At 39.2% G+C, this 20,893-nt stretch overlaps 1 protein-coding gene across 1 annotated transcript in view; it reads right to left on the bottom strand.

Annotated features, from left to right (window-relative positions):
* Window positions 1-685: 685 nt before the first annotated feature.
* EPM2A (EPM2A, laforin glucan phosphatase) overlaps window positions 686-20,893 on the bottom strand; it is a 41,426-nt gene continuing 21,218 nt past the window's right edge. The window contains exons 3-4 of the mRNA XM_009282505.2: window positions 3,875-4,116; window positions 686-2,465 (exon numbers count right to left, since the gene is read on the bottom strand). Coding sequence (XP_009280780.1) covers window positions 2,185-2,465; window positions 3,875-4,116 — 523 coding nt within the window. The 3' untranslated portion in view covers window positions 686-2,184. The remainder of the gene's footprint in view (window positions 2,466-3,874; window positions 4,117-20,893) is intronic.

Below are 20,893 nucleotides of genomic sequence, written 5' to 3'. Positions count from 1 at the left end.
TTTTATTTCAAACTCAGTCAAAATGGGGTAGCTCCTGGGCGCTCATGGACACTCAGCTGTAGCTTTGCACATTCGCACGAAAGCCCAACAGCCAGACAGCAGCACTGACACTCCCTCTGCTCTCTGCATCAGGCTAGGAGAAACAACCCCTTCTTTTGGTCTTTGGAGGTATCAGAGGTGCCATATCACCCACATGTCTTTGCTGTGCTGTTTTTTGAGACTTCCTCCTCAACAGCCCATCAAAACTGACACAGCATAGCAGACAAGAAATGGGCTGTTACCATTAAAGTGGCTGGTCCCACCTCTATATAGAAATATCAGTCATGACCCTTTTTGCTATTGATGAAATTGGGAGCCAAAGACATATGACAAAATGGGCTGCTGGAACTGTCATGATATTTTTATTTAATAGAGAACTTTTCTCATCCATTTTCTAAACAGGCAGTGTTATTTCAAAGGAAAATATAAGAAACAAAGTCATGATCAAAACCACACATATAGAGTAACTTAAATAAACATTTTTCCTTTTGAAGATGATTGAAGTATAACATAAATAAAATGTATTATATTATTCTGGACATTCTCCATAAACAGTTCCTATCTAATAGTTTCTCCATTAAGTATTCAGATACAATATATATAACATAAATAAAATGTAATTATTCTGGTAGAGTAACTTAAATAAACATTTTTCCTTTTGAAGATGATTGAAGTATAACATAAATAAAATGTATTATATTATTCTGGACATTCTCCATAAACAGTTCCTATCTAATAGTTTCTCCATTAAGTATTCAGATAATCAATATATATCAGCTAAACTACTCTGGCACTGACTGGGTCTTTACAGGATCAAGCTGGCTGGAAAAAATGAGATTTCACTCAAGAATAAACCTATAGAAATTAGGTTTCTTAATGTTTATACATCCTTAATTCTCTGTTCCTTAGGAAATGCTTTCTCTCCCTTCTCTCTTGGACTTAACCTATAGCAAACTGGTTTTACCTGAGCAGGGCTGGAAGCTGTTGGTGCCACTGCTTAGTTTAGCTAAGGGACTGAGCAGCACTGGAAAACATTAGGGATCATCCACAAAGCCAGCATTAGGCTGCCGAGGCTAAGCTCCTGAGAAACCCTCCACAGAGCTGCTCTTTGCTCCTGTAGAGGAGCTTCACTCAGCTAAATCTAGCATCTGTGAACATCTACACACTGCTTGTGCAAGAAGAAGAGACTTGCTATAGTGAAGAAATTCACCTAGGTCAACAACACAGAGGCTGTGGTGTCAGTCATGCACAGAGGCTTATCATGCAGTTCCTATAGGTCCTGTTTTAGCCCATTGGTTACTGCTTAGATTGACTTGGCAGCTAGGGAGCCCACTGTACAGCGCTGCATAGAGCAGAAGAGCAAAATGTATCTTTGACTTAGAGATCTCACAGCCTAGGATAATGTAATAAATACAAGTCCTTCCCTGCAGCAGAGTAAGACTACAGTAAGTGGAGCTGTTTCCTCTCTTCATGCCACATGCCAGCATAAGCCTAATGTCATAAAAGAATATAGCTATAACTCATAATATTTAACATTAACTACATAGGCAAAGAGAGCAGATTTTAGTTCACTGCATTAGACGTTAGCTTTTTGTTTAAGAAACTCAGCTGAAAAATCAGTTTCCTGCTGGTCTTTCTCATTAATACCACTTGTCTTCAAAATCACTAGAAAACACTTGAGTAAGGTACACTCCACCTAAAATAACTGAGCAGCTTTGGCGATGATCAGCTCCATCCTAACCTGAACCTTAATCCAGTCAAGCTTTCTATCTGTTTTTCTGAGAATGCCTTCTCTTTCTTGCCACTGAAATATTGCCAACTCTAACTATTTCACATCACGTCTTATTTAGTGTCTACCCTAAAACCTCAGTTCCTGTAGGCAAGTAGTTAAAAGAAAATTTTAGTTTCCCTTTGCAGAGTTTCTAGGTCTCATACTTGCCGAAAAAGGCTTGAAAACATGAACCATATCAGCCTAAAGAAAGCAAGTAAAAAACCCTCAAAGGCACTTTTTAACAAAATTCTCACGACTTCTATGACAAGCTTATAACCTGAAGAGGAGAGGCAGGACTCTGACTCATGATTTCTAAGTCCTTGGGGTTCAAATGTAAGGATTCCTCTTCACCTTCTTTTTCCTCTTCTGTTTTTCTACTCTTGTACTTTGCACGAGGAATGAAGACGCCCAAATTTCTGGTAGAAATCATCTTCAGCATGAATCAGAGCTTCCTCGTCGATGTAGACAGCTGGTCTCCTGGAAGCCAAAAAGTACTGCACTTTCCGCAGGCTCCATCCCATCACGTACTTCAGCCAGCCACTGACAGCAGCTGTAGACCTGCCAACGCCAGCGTTGCAATGAACGTAGACAGTGTGTCCGTTCTCCAGTAGCCCGTGCAAGAGGCAGACAGCTTGTGGCAACATCTGTATTCTTCCTAAGGTTAAAACCAAGGCACATTCATTTGCATTTGAGAAAGCTAGGTTCACGGTTGAGATTATGTCTGTACAGCCCGATGCACTGTGAATCACAATGGCAAACCTGACATATTTTGGGTTTTTTCTTTTTTTTTTTTTCCAAATGACCTTCTACCCTAACCTTTGTTTCTTCTGGCAACATAGATCTGGATCACACAAAATCTGTAAAATGCCCCAAGCCATCTCTAAATATACATTCTGATTAACACTGAATGTGTGTGGCATATTCATTTTCACATGGACTGAGATAAGGCAGCAAATTACATCAAACAGCACGTCTTACATAGCATTAAAGTTAGCAAGCCAAAAGTGCAATGGTTTTTAGTACCAGAGGTTTGTGAAGCTACCTACGTACTGCTGCTTTCCAAAACATTGTAATGAAGGCCATTATGTCAATAATAAGTGAGGGAGGGAGAGCAGAAGAGTATTTTCCTGTACAACTTAATACTGTTACGATTTAATTGTGTACTAAGCATACGGTTAAACAACACAGAACAGTCTTTCTCACTCCCAAAGGGATGACTATACCATATTTCCTGACGCCTTTCTCCCTGTTACCCCAGGAAATGAAGCTGCAAACATCAGAGCCCAATTTTTCTTCATGGCACAGATGAGCACTGACATTAAGACCTTTCAAATCCCTGGTTTAAGGTCTCCTGTCTTCCCTGATGTCCTATTACTGATAAGACGGTTCTCTATTTGTGGCAGTAGTATTTCACTCTATTGAAAGCACTCTCTTCGGGTAGGCTACTCACTCGAAAACACGCACACTTTCTAACCTACTGGTTGGAAACAAGATTTTGACCATTCCAACGGAGGAATTAAAAATAATAATTTATGTTACAACATGAGGTGCTATGGGTATTCTAAACTAATTACAAACTATTATATAAATGACTTTATGGAGATTTATCAGACTGGGATACTATAGTTACAGAAAAATGATTTTCTGGGGGAGGGGAATAGCAGAAACAGACATACAGCACTGTCTCTCCATGTTTAACCAGCAAGGATGGCAAGCTGTCCTGCTGTGCAAGCTTGCAGTCTTCCACCTACACAGCTTATTTTCATTATACGGGCTGAATTCAAGCTGAAAGCAAAAACAGTCAAGCAGTTATCAATGTCATACGGCTTTAATCTCAAATACACATATACTGCCAGACGTGAAGTACTTTAGATGGCCTCTCTGTCTACAAGAAAATATGAATAATTTGCTAGAGATAACACACACAGAAATTACACCTTGTGCATTAGCTGTATTTTTTACGAAAAATTTACACAGAAAAAAACGCAGTCATGAAAGTGACAGATTAGTAACTCAAAGGGTTTGTTACCATTAATTTAGCTGCAGGAGTGGTCTGAGCATTACCTTCAGTGCTCATGTCTGGGGTTGGCATCCAGACATAGGCAAGACCTTCCTCTTTATATAGTTTCATGAGGATTTCGGGGCTCATGGGTTCCGGGTAGCGGTTGCAGCCCCAGGAATTCTGAACAATGTCCCATTCGGTCTGGAAGTTCATCACAGCCGTAACACCCAGCTCGTGCTTCAGCTTGACGGTCACATGCTCCAGCTGCCGAGGGCAACTTCCAAGCCAGATGTTTGGCAGAATTCTAGCATTGAGAAAACATTGCAGCGGTATTGATTAAAATATCTTAACAAAGAAACTGCCAAGTTCAGCAGCATTCCAGCTCCAAACCTGCTTAGCATCATCACACAACCACTGCTAAGCGCAGGCTTTTCATGTCATGCAGTAAGCAGCTTCTTATTTCATTACAGTTGAGTTGGTAATTTTTGACGTCGGGGATCAGGTTCCTAACCTACCACAAAGAGCCAGACGGTCTGAGAAAAAATTCAGAGCATAATTAGTAGCACAGGTCTCCAAGGCATCCATCATTAAGCTTGCAGTGGAAACTTACTAACATCACAGATTAGAATAAGAAAACTCTGAAGATTCATGCAATTTGCACCAAAAAAAGAGACCTAAAAGATTCATATGATCCAGATCTGAATTACTTTAGTAATAAGTCAAATGCATAGAACTCTTCCAGCTTCGTAGCTACCACTATAATGAGGAAAGTAGACAGAAGTAGACAAAAAAAAAAAAACAGCTTAAACTACCCTTCTGTGAGGAAACTCAAAAATTAATGAGTATTTTTCTTCTTTGCTCTTGTGGGGTCTAGTGGGAACCAAATGGAGAATTACAATACATGTCTAGCTTCCCTCAAGACCTGAAGAGCCAGAAATTTTGCAAGAAAACTCGAGAGACGTGTGTAGGATGGATAAACATCCATATTTCTGGTACTTATCTAAATCAAACTTCAAGACTTCTATGGTTTTCCCATTGTTAATTATCATAAAGCTATTGTATATCTCGACAGATTTTGACATAAATATAAACTATATATTAAAAGACTTGTTTTCAAATGAGGATTTTTAACCTGCACATGCAATTAAACTGATGGTCTATCTTCAATTTTTTTTTTCAAATGAGTATTTTTAAACTGCACATGCAATTAAACTGATGGTATCTATCTTCAATGGATTATTTACATGCACAAATTTTTAGTGTTCTACTTTAATTTTTTTTGTTTGCATAAACTTCTGTTTTGAACATGCAATCCACAAACTACACAAAATATCCCTGCAGTTAAACATACAACGTTGCAAATATTATTAACTGCAGAAAAGTGAAGCCAATCTACAACAAAAGCAAGATCCTCAAAAATAAAATGTCTGCCATGCATTTCTTATGGTCTTTTCCAATTTTAATCTCAGAGACAAATAAGAAAAGTTTTATATTTATTCAGGAGCAGTTACTCCTATAAACAGCCCTTAAATCATCAGGTAGCTATTTCCATTCCACTATCATAGTAATAAGTGCTTACTAGCATTTAATTAAGACCTGTAATTGACAATGATTAAATCCTGCTATGTTACTACTGAAAGATTGTCAAAAAGAAAAATTCAAATCCAGGAAGCACTTATTATTATTGTTTCCTGTATTTCAGCTGCAGCCACGGTGAGTTACGTACCAGCTACACAAACACAGTCTTTAGCCTTAACAGCCCCTGTTTCAGTGAGACAACGCGCTTGATCTCAGTATATGGTAACTGAGTCCAATTTAGACAAATATATTACATAGCAAATAACCATTTCAACCATGTTTCAACAGTGAGATCATCTGAAGAGGTTTGACTTAGTTGTTGTTTCACATCGATGTTCAGGTCTAGAATGCGGTGAGAGTATTTCCTTCTGCTAATAGAAAATGCATTTGTTCCTAAGCAGCAAGCAAGCTGTCCTGGTTTCGGCGGGAAAACCAAAATTTCAGAAATTAAGATTTACACCTTGAAGTAATTTCCTTTGTCACTTTTCTCACACTCCTAAATACTACCTTTCTAAAGGAGAGAAGACATGGAAAGAAAGAACTTCTAATACGCAGGCTCTGGACTTCTTAAGCTACAAATTAAATTCAGTTAATTTATTAAGAAATATCAATACCCAGTGGACTCCATGGCAACCTGAAGGAAATCCAATAAAGCGCAACAATTGTGTATTACCATTATGTTCAAGGCACAATCCCACATGCTGGCACGGAAGGGAGCTTCACAAAATTGCCCAAAATCCAGCATAACCAGCTAGAGCGTTCCCACTGACCAGAGGGATTAGCGAAGGCCCACTGCAACAACTGCTTCGCTGCCCCACTTCCCACGTGCCAGCCCCACAGCAAACCCCAGCCTAACCTGAAGGAGTGACTGCTGTCAGGCTTCTGCCACAGGGACCCACCGCAATGATTAGAGCTTTTCAAGGTGGCCGATGTAAGTTAAAGTGCCCTAACAGACACTGGTGAGTGGCTGGAGATGAGCAATGCCCACAAAACTCCATAGCAGGGAAAGAAAAATGGCAATATCACTAATACCTGGTGACAATATGAGGATATTCTTTCAAGAATAAGAACGTTAGTATCCTTCCTTCAAAGGCTTTCCTGGAGACTCATACATATTAAGTTCTCTTGATATTTTGGGAAACATCTAATACAGTAAGTTACCTTGACGGGAGAGCAAAAGTGTGTTTTCTAGCATTTGGTTGAATCAGAATTGACTAAAGCGTTCCTGAGATAAATAAAATTTTGGGTAGTACTCTTGCTTACAGATAAACCAATGCTTTATGTTTTTTCCCCCAATGATTATTTAGTGGGCGAACATCACAGCTGCGCTATCTGCAAGACCACTGGGATATATACCATTTGTTTATTCTGTTTTTGTAGCCTAAAGGGTCTTGTCCATGACAAGACCTCCTGTATTTCACAATAACAATTGCATTTACCAAAGAATCTGATGGGTTTACCAAGTTTTTATCACTGTTTTTCCCTATAATTAACCAAACTAGTGATGGCATTCAGAGAATGACCAAAACAATGTATTTAGGACAGCGAATTCTTGTGAATTATTTTTCTGATCAGGTCCTGGAGTTTAGCCTTTGAGAGGATCAAGATGCAGCCTTAACCTTGGTCTTCAAGCCCCTTATTTACCCACCTCCAAATGACTGTAAAGTCTTGGTCTTGTTGGACAAGGCTTAACCGCTCTTTTACCAGGAAAACAGTCCATGCAGAAAACAGTACAGCACAGCTGTCCTATCGGCCAATTTATGTAAAAATCCTGGGATAATCCTACTGCATAGGACCTATATTCCCGTTTGGCTTTATCTGGTTTATATCTTGACTTTGTCTTACATCAGAAGGAAAGAATGAAAGGGTCAGTGTACATGTGAGCACAGAAACTGATGAAGAGTTCAGCAGCTCTGTTTTATAGAGAGATTTTTGATAGCCCTACTGAGGGCTTAATTATGCTGAGGACCAGGGAAACGTACATATTAAACAAAGCAAGAAAGTGGTAATTTCATTTTTGCATCTCTTTCCTTAATAATATAACTTTTAGTTTTCCTTTTCCAGTGTGGCCTTTCTTCTTTAAGTTGCCACTGCACTTCAGTAGGTAACTAGATGTTAGCCACAAGAGTATTTGGCATGGGAAAGAGACCTCTTTTACTTTCCCCCCTCAATTGTCATGTAATAGTGCTCTGAGCTGTCCGACAGCTGCTGCTTTCCAGCTCACATGGTTGTTTTCCAGCAGCACATTAAGTGATCCCTACATACAGTTCAAAAAACATTTAGGGATTATGTGTGATCGATAAACCTGTAATCTTTTCAGCCGTTAACCCCTTTCATATTCCCCAAAAGTCACAACAGGACAGTGTTTTAACAAAATTCTACTTAGAATTCTGTTTTAATATAAAAATGACACTTTGTCACAGTACATGTTAACTCCCTATGTTACTAAGGATAACAAACCATGAGTGGTCCCAGAAGACACGATCAATTCGGTCAGAGATACTTTATCAATGAAGAAATCACCTAAAGTAACATCAAAAATATTCAGTTAACTTCTGAGATTAAGACTTGTAGATTGTCTCAAAGCCCTTTCTTTAAAGCTACTTTCTGTGAAGTTACTTTCAGCCTGCCCTACACTTCAGTTCTCCATCAGTAATATGGAGATAATATTTACCTACCTCAAGGGGACTTTGGGGGATTAAATGAATGAATGAACGTGAGAAGCTTGAATTTGTGGTAACAAGGACTAAATGTTAGGCAGGCGTCTGCTCAATTTACTTGACTTACAGAGCCCAGACTGAAGGCTGACGTGTTAAAAACCTGCCTTTTGACTTGTAAACTGAGAAAATCAACAACGATTTATCATTACCAGGGAATAAATATGGAACACCCTGAAATCACTTGTATGGTTATTTTCCAGCTGTCATCACACTTAATTTATTTTTAATGATGCAGGTATATATTGCACTTGGTTGCTTCCCCCCAGGACCCTGCACAGCCTAGATTAAACTATAACAATTCACTATGAATGCATCTGAAACAACAAATGCATTCCATTTAATCAATGCATATGCAAATAGTCTTCCCATCCTTAAGGAGTAAATGAGTCTGAGGCAATGAAAGATTAGCACTCTGATACTTTTTTTTTGATGGTGCATATTGTAATATGCAGGCTAGAGCAAATGTTCCCAAAGAGTGACGCACTGTACCTTTCAACCTTAGACCTCCACAGATAGTACAGAACCAACCCAGCAACTGTAGCTGTAGGGATCTGATTCACAGGGAGGGTGACCTGCCCTACAGGAAGATACAGTGTTTGGTGAAACACTGGCACAGGTTGCCCAGAGAGGTGGTGGATGCCCCATCCCTGGAAACATTCAAGGTCAGGTTGGCCGGGGCTCTGAGCAACCTGATCTAGTTGAAGATGTCCCTGCCCATGGCAGGGGGGTTGGACTAGATGACCTTTAGAGGTCCCTTCCAACCCAAACTATTCTATGATTCTATGATATCCGGTTACTGCATCGGGCTGTCAACTCCTCCTCCATGACACAGATGTCTACACTGCTTCTTAAGCAGCTCCTGTGTTACTTTTGTTGGTAATGGTTTAAGACAAATGGGCACCAAACTCAAATTTCCTTAAAATGCTGAGCTGTAAACGGGGAGGACTCAGGTCCTGTTTCCAGGTCTGTTCAATCATCAGTGTACCAGGAGCAGGCACCTTACAATCTCTCCTAAAATCAGTCAAGCCTTCTAAGGAGTCACAGTTCTCACAGAAAAGGGTAGGGTTCAAGCCTTTGGGGAACACATTTCATCGAACATCTATCCATCAGGTACATTATTTCAGATGTCCTTTTATCCCTGTAGTTGCCAGCTTTAATCAAGAAAGAGAACTTTGCCAAACTAAGGAAAAATACTAAGGTATTTTTCATTGGTTATTGGCAACAGAGTGATCCATCAACCATGCCATTTGTTTATATCGGTAATATTTTTGACCAAGGTCTAGCGTATTATTTTAAATGAAAAGTGATGGATCCATCCTTCAGCACCAGGTCAAGATGTAGCCTGATGTTAAAGCTTGCAATTCACTTCAGTTGTCTGCATTAGACTTCCCTAGATTCCCACTAAGCATCTGATGACAGCAAGATGAGCGCTAATATATACATATAACAAGACAGAGCAATTCAGCTGAAACAACAAACAAAATAATGATTAAATTGGCTGTGTCATCCCTTAAGGCTTTTATTTCCTAAAGGTGTAGCATGCAGCTACAGCTACATGTAACTTGCAGCAAAACTTATTTTGCATTCCCATAAGAGCAACATATATAATTCAGTCAATTTACCCCCAGCATTTTGTGATGCTTGTATGCATACGGAGTGTTTTGTTGTACTGATGTGGTGCTATTACCCTGACACCGCTACAAGCAAGCAGCCCAAGGGGAATGTAGGCCTGAAGTACAACTCAGTTAGAGATGTTCTTGCAGCACTGTAGCTACTGGAGACTGCTTCCAGTTACAGTGCATTCCTATTTCTTCCCCGATGGCACTGGAACCAGTAGGAACTGCTTCAGAATTTTTTGATAAGGTGGATTTTTAATGGAAAATGATGATCTGTCTGAACCAAAAGCTTGCATAGAAACTTTCTACTTTTAACCAAATATAAACTAGTTCAAAGACCAAATGTCTGATGAGAAATAAAGGGAGACAGAGGGATGGCAGCAAAAAATTCCTACCTCTCTTTCCCTCTCTCCCATTTGACACAAAAGAGATTTCTGAGAGTATTGCTTTGGGCATATTCAAAATGAGAATATAGCAAATCCTACCAGCTGTAGCTGAGATGCTCTTTCATCTTTTCTCTACCCTCTGCCTTGTGACAAGGCACATCATTTTAAATGGTGATACCACTGGATTATGATGACCCAGAACTATCATCTTTCATGTGCTCCTTCTTTTGCCATTGGCATCCTTTTAACAACATATAGCAGCTTATTCTTAGGTACATGCATGCCTCTTCTGGGCCTTCCTTATTCTTTTCTCCTGAACCTGTGACAGTGAAAATACTAAGAGCACTTGCTAGAAATCAGATGATGCTCCTGCACCTTCGTCAGAGCAATCTAGAAACATTACTTAGATTGCTATCTAATGACCTGAAATGCATTTACAAGCAGACAAAGATTTTCAAGCGACCAAATTCTGCTCTCCAGTGGAAGATCCGGACACGTTCAAATATTGCTTGATGTATAGAAAGCACACTGATGACTATCCTCGCCTTCAGAAATATTTTCCTAATGTCCAACATGAATAGCGCAGTTGCAGGTCACAGTGCCTCCTTCTTGTCTCCACAATGGACACAAAGAACAGACTATTCCTTTCCACTCTGCAAAATCCATTTACCTATCTGAAAATTACTAACACACACACACACACACACAGAGCCTTGTATTCTTCACACACACACACTTGCTTGTAATATATTCAAAGCATTTGATGATTCTTATTTGCCTTTGGACTCTCCAGCTGGTCAACACCTTTCTTAAGTTGTTATGCCCAGTACTGGAAAGAGGTCTCACCATTTCTGTGCAGAACTGAAGATTAGTTACTTCTTGTGCCTCAAAGAAAATATCCCTTTTTATAGTTCCCTGACTGTCCTTTTACAGCATGACACTGTTTACCTATATTCAACACGGAATTCTGTTTGCAAGTTAAGATCTCTCACAAGAGACGAGCCTACTCAAGGACAGAGTAAAATCTGCCCAAAACAGAATTATTTAATTTTATTAGTGTTACAACCGCCAATGGTATCAAACAAAACTAAATGAATATGCAGCAAAGGAGCAGATGAAATTCACAGTTGACGAATGCATCTCAGTAATACGTCTTGGAATAAATAATCTCAGCCACTCACACACATCACTGGGTTTTAAGTTAACTATAATCAATTAGAAAGGGAAACAGTACATGCTTGCATTGATGCTTGCTGAAAGTGTTGCTTTATAGAGAGGTCAAAGTGGTAATATTAGCCTGTACAAGTGAACTGAAAATAACAGAAAAATTCTAGTAACCTTCTAAAAATCAGTGATCCCATTCTATGCACTCCAACTTTGAACTTTCTATTAACTATTTTATTGTATCAAAAAAGATGCAGAAAAATGAAAACATTCAAAATACAGGAGATGCCAGCTATTTCTTGTGAAAATACTTCCATATGAGGGCGGACTAAGAATTTAGCATATTTAAGAGGGAATTGGATGGCTGCTTAAAGATAAAATATATGGGAGGGGCAAATCAACTGGCCCTATCTACATAAAAGAGGTAAAGAATCTCGACTTCCATATAGTTTCACCTATAAAGCAACTACTAAGAGATGAGGAAAATGGCAGATTTTTTTTTAATCTTTTTTTTTATTCTTGCATCTTCCTCTAAAACACTGACAACATAGGCAGATATCAAAACAGAGGACTCCCTGGTTTGGTCTTGTACAAGAATTCTGGTTTCATTACATTCTCTTTAAATAAAGGACAGAGAGATCTCTCAGCAAAATGCCTCCTTACCAATGAAATAATAATGTAGAACTGAGAGGTTACGACACTGACATTTCATTGTACATCGCACAGGGCAGGTGGGTAAATGGCTGTGGTCTTAATCCCTTCTCCTTCTGACTTACTGATAAAGTCTCCTTGCAGAAGACAAGCTGACAGAGGCTTTGTGATGAGAGGCTTGACTTAAGTAGGATTGACTGAACACAGTCTGATGCACTCAATTGCCCGGCACGCAGACAAGCACTACAGGCCAGAGCAGGAGAGCAAGGTTTGATGATACTATGGCCTAACTCACAGAACACCAAGATCTAATAGCCAGGCTTAATAAGATCACTCATCAATAAAGATGGATTAAATGGCCATAACCTTAGCAGAAGTCATCACAGAAAAGCGTTGATTAATGCTAAAACTATACCCTACTGAAATGACACAGCTGCAGACCTTGTAAAACCTACTTATATTTTTGAACGAAAAATTGCTTTTACCTAAATGCCAAAAGTAGAAGGAGCACAAGTCATTGCTTACAAATTTGTTCTGCTTTACCACTGAAAGAGTGCAGTTTATTGTGAAGTTAAGAATTCCACATCAGGGCTTTAAATGAGGAGAACTAAATAGACTACAATGTAGTTCCAAGGTGTTTTTTTTCTTCTTGTTTTTCTTGTTATTATTTGGCATTTTGAGGAAAAGTAATTAAGCTCTGGCAAATCTTCTTCTTAGACGTAATTTGGACTACTTATCTAGCCTCTCACATGGGAGCAGACTTGGCAACTAAAAAGAAACACCTGCTTTTATCACTTTAGAAAAACACTTTGTCAGCTTAGCAAATTTTTGTTTGCATATTGCAAACTTTCTCAAGCCCTTCAGTTCTGAGTGTTATGCTTAATAGTATCTTATTTATTCCATGTTCACAAATTTATGCATGAATGTGGTATTAAACTACCTCATTTGCTGATATGCAGAGCAAATAAGCCATTAAGATTTGACCTCAAGCTGACAATGCGCTAAAATGAAATCAGGTAAGAATAATATCAAACCAGTAACCGAAACAGAAGGTTACCCAGATATTCAGCTACAAAGCAGTTCCAGTGGTACAGTGCCCTCAAGTTCTGCTGTCGTAGGAGGAGATTTCTGTAGCATCAGCTTGATGGCACAAAAGGACTTGCTTGTCCCCTCGTCACCCACCAACCTGCATTTACAGCAGGTGGTATGGTGCACTCTTCAGGTTGTGAGACAAGGAGCAACCCTGCTAATGCCTAAGCACAGCGCAGCTCTCCTCCTCATTCATAACCTCCTAGTGGATTCTGACTCTGGGGAGGCCTGTAGGCTACGTCTACTTTATGGATTGTCCTAGCTTTGAATGCACCAGGGATACAGGATAAGAAGGATCCACGTGAGTAAAATCATGTAAAAAGTCAATCATGTAAGGTAAGTTTAGTCTAGATGGATCCACAAAGCTTTCTGTTTATGGCCCATTTTCCCCTTCCACAGCAACCCCAAACATTTCCTTACAAGGAGCATAAGAGCTTTATTAGAAGAAACTCACAAAAACAACTCAAGGACAGCTGCAGAGATCAAGGGCATTTCTAACATCCTATACCCTGCCACAGCAGGGAACATATTTGATGAAAACACCTAGACCTGGGAAGTAAACCACATCCCACACTGCAAAAATAATAATAATACTTGGATAAATAAGCAGTAGCACTATGCCTGGCAGTCACAAAATAATCCTTCTATTGTATTCGGTACTGGTAGACCATCATCAGGAGGAATGGGAAGAAGGAAGAGGAACAGCTGGACAGCCCAGCAGAGAGTACCAGAAAAATCAGAGGTCTAGAAGACAAGTTTTCAGAGAAGACTGAACGAACCGAAGGTTAATATCAAAATGAAAATACTGAGATGTTCCAACCTCAATCACTCTGTGATTCTGGGAAAAAGGATAGGAGTTTCCAAGCACGTAAGAGATGGCTATAAAGGGGCAGGATACTAATTTGTACTCCAAGTCTGCTGAGTCTGCTGTGGAGAGGACAAGAAGAAATTAACTTAAATTGAGCTAGGAAGACTTAAGTTGAGATTAGAAAAGCTTTTCAATGGTAGGAATAGTGAGGTAATTGAATGGAAGAGTAACAGGGCTGTAGAATCTCATCACTGAGATGAGATCATATTTAAGACAGGCTGGATAAACCTGGAATAATTTAAATGTAGTTGAGACTAAGTTAGAGCAACGAAATGGACTGGATGCTTTTTGAGGTCTCTTTGAGCCTATGATCTATGATACCATAATCACAAACTTTAATTTCCATCTCTGGGATCACTACCTGTATTAATTTATCAAGCTCCATCTTGAAATAATTTAGGTTCCTTGTCCTCCCTGCCCTATTTGAAAGGTCATGCCAGAATTCAGACATCATTCCTTTGATGTCAGAAACCTTGTTCTAATTTACACTCTAAATTCACTCAGAAGCAATTAATAACCATTTGATCTTAAAGCAGGTTCAATTTCAATAATTCTTCCTCCCTTGTACTAATTCCTGAATGTCTTTTACAAATAGTAATATATCTTCTTTCTCAGTCTTCATTTAACTATGCTGTCTATCTCAGACACCAGAAGTAGTCGAGCTATGGTAGCACAGAGTTCCTTGCAAGCCAATTTATTTTGCTCCAACTCCAGTGTCATAAAAGCTACACAGCCTGTGGAAAATGCACTCATTCATTCCAAGTTAGCTCAGGTATCTCTGCTTTTCACTGCAGTTTGTGATGAAGGCATATCTTATGTCAGGGAACCCCTGACACAGAAACAAAAAAGAATGTTACATTATTTTATATTTTAAATGGGTTTCCAAAACGAAATTTGCTATTCCCATTCCTCCCGTGATGCAAAGAGGATGTAAAGTTCACCTAACAAGAAACCTTGGGGATTCTTTTTGTGGGATATCTCCTGACCACAAAGTTCCATGTGAAGAAGGCAACACAGAAGAGGCAGTGTATCCTCATTAACAGGGATTGCACCATTACCTCAAAGGTCAATTACTGATAGATCAGATAAACCAGCCTGATACAGCTGATCTCTTCCATGCCAGGACTAGAACATGTTCCAGACTTGTCCCCCCTTGGGAAATGGAAGTGCAAAAGGGATTGTAAACCATCTTTGTTCTTCTGACACAATAACAGATCAAATTTATCTAATTTTGTCTCTAGAATAAGTGCGCATGCTCCAATAAATTCAATGGAATTGCTCTCGTTAAGCTTGCAGTACATTTGAATCTATACAGGGAAAAAAACATACTATAAACTCTTCTCCCCTCTCATTCACCTCACTCCACTAAAAAGCTTAAAGCCAATGAATTTATATCTTATACATTTTTTATAATCTATTTTATCTCTACTCCAGATATGATCTAAAATAACTTGGTCACATAAGACTTATGTACATGGCCAAAACTAAATTGTGGAAGATAAAATTTTATCCTCCCTGTATTCAAAGTGAAATATCTTATGTCATATTTCACTGCGTATTTCTACTGTGAAGATAAGAAAGTAATCATTCATAAGCACACCAGCACCTTGTAGGACACGGTGTCCAGATCTAGCCTTATAGGACTTAATCAGACTTTATTTTCCAATGTACACGTAAGGTTTCTACTGATGCCTAAGGAGCACACTGCATGCAGCAGAAGCAGGATTTGCCTTTGTAGGGAATGACTCTTCTTGTACTGCCATTTGTATAAACATTATCTGAAGCAAACGATGTGCCAGTTACAAAAATACAGCCCAAGAAGAGAATCAGGTTCCAAGGCTTGCACTGAACAACCTGGAAAGGACTCCTCCATTGGCTTGTGAGGATTAATACTTAAATGCTCCAATTACAGATTCTTGTCTCATGCAACCATGGTTGCCAATGGTTACTTCCTACATATGTCTCCGCTAGGTTGCCAACATTCCCATTTGTTTTGAATTAGAACAAATACTCGGAAACACAAGAACAACAGGCTGCTAAACTAAGCCAGATCGTAATGAGCCATGAATCTCTTGGCAGTAGGAATGAGAATTTCTAACATTAATGCTTAGCAATGGGAATGATGCCACTGCTGGCACCTTTAAGTTAAAGCATCTTAACAACATTGACTTAAACCGCTACAGTTGAACTTTAAGTTAGTGCCTGAGAAATTTCAGGAATCGTTGGTAAAAATATCTTTTGTCTTCTTTCAGAGTTTACTTATTAGCAGCTGCTTAGAAATCTAGACTGTGAAAATAATAAAAGATAAATCCACTTTTCAAAATGCAGCATTTCAGATCCAATGGAAATGTTTTCCAATGCTTCAGAAACAAGCACATATTCATGAAAATTACACAACTGCAAAGCACAGTTTATTGAAAGGTGGCCTTGTGATCCACATGGCAGCATACGCACACATACAGAATACTGGAATCCCCTCAGAACTGCAACAGTCAGAGGAAGAAGCACATCCATCCCTTGTGGTACCATCAAAATACAACAGTCTTGACGGGCTCTGTATCTGTGTTCATTCCAGTTAAGATACTTATCCAGAATTTCTAAGCCCACATCAGTTCATTTGTATTAAAGAGGGACAGACACATTCTAGAGTGGCACAGGCTGGGGGACAACATCTTAGAAATATTGAGGAAAAACTGAATCAATGCACCACCACAGTCAGCTACATAAATATCTAAAAGAATGTGTTCCCACAACAAAGTCAAATCAAAGGGACAACAGCTGCATGGTGCTACCATAATAAAATTGTCAGAAAACTTCATTTTAGCTAACATACCTGGTTACTAGATTATAAACATAAAATTAATAACCCTGGTGGATGAGTTGCCAACCTCAAAGGTTGAGGCTGAGACTGTAACGGAGCTACTGAGGGGCCCCAGAAGGACCTGTGTAAGTCTTCTTAACACAAAGCTGCAAATATAGTGGGATCTCTTGAAGAAGTCTTGGATGTCAAAAGGGAAAAAAATCATTTGACTTAAATTCTACGAACAAGCAATGCTGCGGGTTTTACTGGAGCCCAAAGATTGACAAGAATTACCAAGGGTAGTCTATTTTCTTAAACTGCCTTTTTTTTTCAGATTTCTTTCTTTTCCTAGCAATATCATTTCACCTGCTTGGAAATTGAAATTGCAGGCATTTGAACAAATGTATTAAATAAATTCTACGAACAAGCAATGCTGCGGGTTTTACTGGAGCCCAAAGATTGACAAGAATTACCAAGGGTAGTCTATTTTTTTAAACTGCCTTTTTTTTTTCAGATTTCTTTCTTTTCCTAGCAATATCATTTCACCTGCTTGGAAATTGAAATTGCAGGCATTTGAACAAATGTATTAAAGTGATCTACTGTTACTAAAGTTTATGTAAATGTGTTTACATTCTCAGCTGAAGCTTGACTGTGTAAATTTGTAAAACATTACTCATACCGGATACCCTTATTACCTAGACCGCAAATATATTTGAGAAGCTTTTTCCTTCTTTCATCTCACCAGATCGAAGCAATTCAGTATTACAGGAAGCTGAGCGATTCAGTCTTCTGCAGTGAAAGCAGCAGTTAATGCTGTGGTTAGGAATGGTCTGCACACGGCCAACCCTTCAAGCTGGCAGCCGGACTGCAGAAAGAAGGAACGCTAAAGAAATTATTTTATTAGGGTTGTTGCATATCCTCCTCATCAGACTTTCACCTTGGGAAAGTGAAGGCACTGGATATAACCGTTCTGAAGAGTTTTGAAAAGGCAGTCCTGGAGAAGCTAGAGAAACTAAAAAAATAATTTAAAAAAAAGATTCTAGAAGCCCACCAACATCCACACATACATACTAGCGCCTAGCATCCAGCCCCTGAACTGAAAGACAGAGCCATGGAGAGTCCTGCTGCTGTCCCACGGCTGATGAACGGACTTTCCATATGAATGCTAATTCCTGATTCCTGCTGCTCTTCACTCTATTACTTTAAATTATAGGTGAAGGGGAAGGGGAAAGGGAAAGGGAAAGGGAAAGGGAAAGGGAAAGGGAAAGGGAAGGGAAAGGGAAAGGGAAAGGGAAAGGAAGGAAAATTCTACTTTAGTTGACCTTATTTATATTCTACATTTTCTTGTCTCTGTATTAAAACTGAAATGCATATTTCCCCTTTTTCCTCTTCTTGCATGCTTAAAATCATCTTTTCTAGTATTAGGTTTCTCACATCAAAGAAAAAAGACACTTTGTTTAAACTTACAACCCATGCTGCCTATTGAACCAATAAAGAGGAAATCCATATTTCTTATAACTTGGCAACGTCCATGACATTTGACTCAATTTTTATCATAGTTCACAAGAGGACATACATTAACCTTCTGAACAATAGCAGGGATTATGTACCTGACTCCCTGAAATTAAATTTCCCAAAGTACAAGCATTAAAGGAGGGAATGAGATTTTCCGTTCAGCCTCTTAATATGTTCCCCGGGGAAGACAAACACAGTTCATTTCATTGTTTTTTGTTTTTTCTTGCAGAGAGAAAATTATATAGGGGAAAATACAGCAGAAATTTGATGATATTTTCTCTTGAGAGATAAAATACTTATATTTCTGAGACAAACTTCAAAGAGACTAGAGCTACATTCAAGTTTCCTTTCTAATAAATAATTTTTTATCCTTTAAATAGGATTCTCCATATTTTTATATGGGGGAACCTTTTTAAATTATCTTGTAAATATCTAGAGCATTTCAGCATGAAACCTTGCATTTATATCTCTCAGCATTTATAAAAATTATTGAAAATAGAGGTAGAATTCATAACTTACCAGCTTCAGCTTGCTGCAATTTTAAATGAAGTACTTTCTACCACTTTCCCCATTTCATTTGAGTTGAAACAACTATGCAGTATTATTCCAGATTTTCTGACTTACAGGTTACCTGTTTCCGAAATAGTGTATACACTGAGCAAGCAAACACCAAACCAGCTGGCAGTAATAAACTATCTGATGGTGCCACCTTTCACATTTGGGGACTGAAAACTCTCTCATTTTGAGGCTTTTTTTTTTTTTTTGGTAAGTCAGCTGCAGGCTGGCTGGCCTAACCTGCCCTAGGAGTTGCGCCTGCGAAAAACCACAGGAAGGGTAGGCAGAGTGGGTCTACACTACAAACACAAGTCCCTGGTTCAACAGTTTCACCAGTTGTAAATTTTGGAGTTTTCTTAGCGAAGTTCTTCTGATAACAACCAAATATCTGAATTCGCTCCCTCCTGGTACGCTAAATAGCAATAAGGTTGAATACACAATCTCTGCTTTTGAAAAAGAGCTTCTGCTATCTTTAGATAAACTATATTAAGAAATGCCAGTGATTACAGGGCACCTAACAAATGCATGTAAAAGCAAACAAGAAATAAGTATCTGCGAGACAACTGGAACATCATCTTTGGTGAAAGAGCGATGCTGCCCCTTCCCCGTCATCCCGGCTGTGAGCTAAATTGCCCAGGAGTTCAAAATACTAGTCGATTTTGTCCACAGCCGGCAATGCCGGCAAATTGCTTTCCAATGGAAACAGAACTTTACTATCTCACTGACAGCCTGAATGTTAAAGAGTAGAGAGGCAGAAAAAAAGGCTGAAGACCTCCAGAAGAAATATAGATAAGGGACAGGGAGGCACAGTAAAACGGAAAGAGAAATTAGAAGCAACAATAGTTTTTGCTCCCTAACAGTGATACCCCACATAAAATTCATATTTACTAGACTATCCACATTTGTCTGTTATATCCCACAGAGAAAAACAGAACAAATAAGTATGTTTACTCCTCAAGGTTTTTTCATGGAGGGTTCCCAGTCTTCCTTCTGGTTTTTGCTCCCAGAATGACAGAGAACTGTAAGTTTTCCTTAAGAAGTAAGGAAATTATTTTGCGCAGCGACACACCTATGAAAAGATCTATTTTAAAGAGCAACAGTGGTTTTAAGCAAATATTACCCATTACCAGCCAGCTGATGAAAGGCGTTCATCTTGCCATAAACAGCCAATCTCTGCTGGCTGCCATTTTATTAATGAAATAGTTATTCCTGAACAATCACCCCTCTAAATAAATAATTCTCAATCAAATGCCTGTTCCACATGCCACATATGAATGGCAGAATGCTAAAGAAAAATTCAGAAAAAAGTCCAGATAAAACTCACATGACTATCCAGACAGCATGCTAAGCTCCCCTTTAGCTTGTTGTGTCCTGTTGCCTACTCCCTGTTTAGAAATTACTTAGCTAAATTACTAGCTCTTTTGAGTTGAACCCTTATTTCAGGTTTTCTTCTAAAGCACCTTGCAAGCCACAAGCTCCTGGTATGTGAATAAAAGCCAGTTGCTTCCACGAAGCAGCAGCTGGTCTTTGCAGTTTTCTCTCCCTCTGCCATCTCACAACACTCGGTCCAACTCAGCTATGGACTCCCTACCAGGTTTTTTAAATTATTTTTAAAAAATTTTTAGATTGGCCAAATTCACCGAGCTGACGAGAAGCACGTTGAGCCATGCTCAATTTATACATATAAATTATCTGGTTTCCAGAGGAACGACACATCTAATAATTGCCGCCCCGCAGAGCTTTGTGCCGATGTGGTGTTACAAGCACCAGGACTCTTGCCATGGTCCCATTCCTCCTCCTGCTGGCATGCACACGCTGACAGTCCGGCAGTGGCACTGCACAGAGCTCATAAAGCCAGCCCAGCCCAGCGGCAGACAAAATGATATTAATTTCTGAAAGTACATTAAGAGCTTTGCTGCTGCAAAAGCTCTCTTTTGCCTGGGGGTCATTACTGTTTAGGGGTTTTAGCAATATTATCCGGAAGCTAATGCATATCCATACCACTTCCCTAGCCATCAAAGTTTAGGGAAGCCAACCGGTTCTTCCTTGGCTAAGCCACATAGCAGTTTGAAGGGCTTTGACATTACTTCCGAGTATGACTCAGACTGTGATTGGGGGCGGGGGGGGGGGGGGGGAGGG

Source organism: Aptenodytes forsteri, unplaced genomic scaffold (genome assembly GCF_000699145.1).
Source record: "Aptenodytes forsteri isolate BGI_AS27 unplaced genomic scaffold, ASM69914v1 Scaffold357, whole genome shotgun sequence".
Taxonomy (NCBI): Eukaryota; Metazoa; Chordata; class Aves; order Sphenisciformes; family Spheniscidae; genus Aptenodytes; species Aptenodytes forsteri.
This window is presented reverse-complemented; position numbering and strand designations above follow the sequence as displayed.